At 62.6% G+C, this 3183-nt stretch overlaps 1 protein-coding gene across 2 annotated transcripts; it reads left to right on the top strand.

The window, feature by feature from the left end:
- Nucleotides 1–364: 364 nt before the first annotated feature.
- On the top strand, nt 365–2518 carry LOC127201290 (lymphocyte antigen 6H). Of its 2 annotated transcripts, none has more exons than XM_051159739.1 (4): nt 365–511; nt 1029–1156; nt 1573–1689; nt 1944–2518. In XM_051159739.1, coding segments are annotated over exons 1-4 (483 nt in total). In that variant the 5' UTR covers nt 365–509; the 3' UTR covers nt 2180–2518. The 2 variants fall into 2 exon arrangements, with proteins under 2 accessions (XP_051015696.1, XP_051015697.1); XM_051159740.1 differs by having other exon boundaries at nt 377–560.
- Nucleotides 2519–3183: the final 665 nt, after the last annotated feature.

The raw sequence follows: 3183 nt of genomic DNA, 5'->3' as shown, positions 1-3183 counted from the left end.
AGAGTAGAACTGGTTGGAACAATCGGAAGTAAGGTGGAGGTTGGGGAGGGAGGAGCCCCAAGGCTGGGCGTTCGAACTCCACTGCCTCGTCTTTGTGCTTTTCGCTTGCTTTTGCAGCCAAAGCTCTTCCGAGAATCTGCAAGGGGACCTCAGCCAAGCCGAGGGGGAGGATCCTCCCACGCTGGGTAGGGAGGTGGGCAAGGGTGAGGGGCTGCTGCGACGGGAGCAGGAGGCCTAGAGGGGGCGTTGCGCGCGGTCGAGGGGCACCGAAGCCGGGTAGGGCGACCTGCTGAGTGGCCTCCAGCCCAGGGCGCCCCCCGCCCCGCGCGTCTCCCCGACGCGCGCGGCCCCCACCCCGGCTCCGCCCCGCCCCTCGCGCGGGGTCCGCGTCTGCGGCTGCGTTCCCCGAAAGACGAAGCTGCGCCCCGGTTCCGGTCCGCAGGGAGACCGAAGGGCATCGCTTACCGCGCCGCGCCCGCCGCTGAGCCCGGAGTGCGGACACCCCAGGGATGTGAGTGCGCCCCCGACCCCGAAGCCCGCACTCCACGCCCCGATTCGCGGTGAGCGCCGAGGCGCGCGCGCGGGGGGCGGGGGACCAGGGGAGGGGATTCGGTGCGGGGTTCCCGTACCCCCAGCCCAGGGGTGGGGACGAGGACGGGGACACGGCGCGCACCCCTCCCCCGCCGGCAGGTAAGGTGCGCTCTCTCCTCCCGCCTTTCCGGACGCACCTACAGCTCCTTGGGGAGAGAAGACACCCTCCCCACACAGGTGCAGGGCAGCGGCTGTAGGGACCTTGGGCGGCCACCTCGCTGGAGAGGGCAGACCTGTCCTCCCTGGAGGGGAGGTGGTGATGGTAGATGTTCCTGGTGAAAGGGTGGGGGTGGGGCATCGAGAGCGCCTGGAAGGACCCCTTCCCCATCCCCTCACACACCGCGCGCTTTTGATTCCTGGGGGATGGTCGCATCCTTGGGCCAAAAAGGGTAGGGTCCTTGGTGTTGGGTCCTCTGACCGATACTATTCTCCTCCAGGCCTGAGCCCCAGAGGACCCCCGCCTGTAGCCCCCGCGCCTTTCTCAGGCCCTCCCGGAGCATGCTGCCTGCAGCCATGAAGAGCCTTGGCCTGGCGCTGCTGGCCTTGCTCCTGTGCCCCTCGCCGGGTGAGTCGGGGCCCGCGGGGGAGGGGTCATGTCCCTGGGAGCACTACTCTTGTATCTCAGCTCCAACCACCAGGGGCTCTCCCCACACTCGAGGGCATCCAGCGCCTTTCCACCGGGCTTCTGGTACTGCGTAACAGCCCCTATTCTCAGAGGACCACTGGGCTTCCTATTAAGTCGGGTCGGCCTTTTCTGCCTTGAAACCCACCTATCTTTGGGGGTGCTGTGTGCAGGAGTAAGAGGATGGGCGAGGCGAGAATGTACAGGTTCATCGACAGGGTCAGCCTGGAGGCCCACTTGGGTCTTGTGGGCATGGTTCTGCCGTGATAGCTGCAGCAGGTTGGGAAAGAGGGGGTGCAGGGTCTGACTGCTCAGGCCTGGGTTCCCCTGGTCATCCCCCTTCCCCATACCCTGCCTAGCCCATGGCCTGTGGTGCCAGGACTGCACCTTGGCCAATTCCAGCCATTGCGCCCCGAAGCAGTGCCAGCCGACCGACACCGTTTGTGCCAGCGTGCGGATCACCGACCCCAGCAGCAGTAAGTCTGGACCTGTCGAGGGAGGGGGGGGGGCAAAGGGGGCCTACTGAAAGCTGGATCTGGATCTGGGGAGAGGTCAGAGGAGTTCCTCTTGCCTGGGACAGGAGCATGAGTTTGAGGCAGGACAACACTGGCTTGTTTCATCCTCGCTCCAAAGTCCTTAAGTGATGTGGAGGGTCCTTGCTCCTCCTAGGGGGAAGGGACAGAGCTCAGGTGGAGGTGACCTTAGCCCCATGCCTCCTTCTTTCCTCCAGGCAGGAAGGATCATTCCGTGAACAAGATGTGTGCTTCCTCCTGCGACTTCGTTAAGCGTCACTTTTTCTCAGACTATCTGATGGGGTTCATTAACTCTGGGATCTTAAAAGTCGACGTGGACTGCTGCGAGAAAGATTTGTGCAACGGGGCATCCGCAGCAGGGCGCAGCCTCTGGGCCCTAGCTGGGGGGCTCCTGCTCAGCCTGGGGCCTGCTCTCCTCTGGGCTGGGCCCTAAGGCCCATTCCCTCCCTCCTGCTGGGCTTTGGAGCTTGTCCCCCTCCTAAGCCTGTTGCTGCCCCTCCCCAGCCTGGCCTGGCTAGGGCTGGGACAGCAACGGCTTGGCATCAAGGTCTGAGCCTTCTCCGTTTCTCCACCAGCTCTGTATCCCAGGTAGCTGGGGCATCTCCAGGAGACCAGACGTCCTGGCTGGAAGCTGGGGTGGGTGGGGGGGGGGGGAGGGCAGGGGACTGGGACCCTCCAGGTCCCCAAAGGGGAGGGAGGCCAAGCCAGGGACAGCCCAACAGCCTGGCTTGGAACATTAACTACAGAGAAATAAAGTCACTTATGAGTCTTGTGCCCGGGTCTGAGCCTGGGTGTTGAGGGTGGGGCAGGGTCTTGGTAGGGATCAAGGGCCAGGCTAGGCTCTGAGACACCTGACAGATGAGGGTGTGGTCAGGGGGTCAGGCTGGTGGGTGTGTTTGCTAGGATACCTGGTGATGCCCTGAGTAGGGCTGCTTTGGGCTGGGAATTTGGGAGGGGACACTTAAGGAAGGTGGGGTGACAGCTGAGACGGACAGAATCACAATGCAGGGCTGCGGGGGAGGTGTGAGAACTTTTTGAACTCACCATGGGTGTAAGATGTGCTTGTAGATGCATTTCACACTGCACATGGCCAGCCTGCGTATGTGCCTCCCCACAGAACACAGTCAGTGTCTACTCTTCTGCTTTACTGTCACATGTTCACACTCACAGGTGCCTGCGCACACGGGCACCAAAATATCCTCACCAGTGTCCCCATCACCCCACGTGATGTGTTCAGATGTACATTCATACCCTACCTGGGATGCGCATTTGCCCAACTGCAGACACTAGTGTGCTTGGTCAGCTCTTTTGTACTTCTTCCTGCTCTGAATCCCCAGGTAGTTGAAAGCCCTGGGGTGGTTGAAGGCCCTGGGGTTGCTTAAGGTAGGAAGGGACGCTGTCCCTTCACTGGATACCTGCATTCCCTACGCCACTATG

The sequence above is a fragment of the Acomys russatus genome, chromosome 17 (genome assembly GCF_903995435.1).
Source record: "Acomys russatus chromosome 17, mAcoRus1.1, whole genome shotgun sequence".
Lineage (NCBI taxonomy): Eukaryota > Metazoa > Chordata > Mammalia > Rodentia > Muridae > Acomys > Acomys russatus.
Note: the sequence above shows the minus strand (reverse complement) of the source record. Positions and strands in the feature narration are given on the sequence as shown.

Coding starts and splice junctions, on each gene's coding strand:
- LOC127201290 (XM_051159739.1), top strand. Junction 1,157..1,572: donor GCTCCTGTGCCCCTCGCCGG/GTGAGTCGGGGC, acceptor TACCCTGCCTAG/CCCATGGCCTGTGGTGCCAG. Junction 1,690..1,943: donor GATCACCGACCCCAGCAGCA/GTAAGTCTGGAC, acceptor TCTTTCCTCCAG/GCAGGAAGGATCATTCCGTG.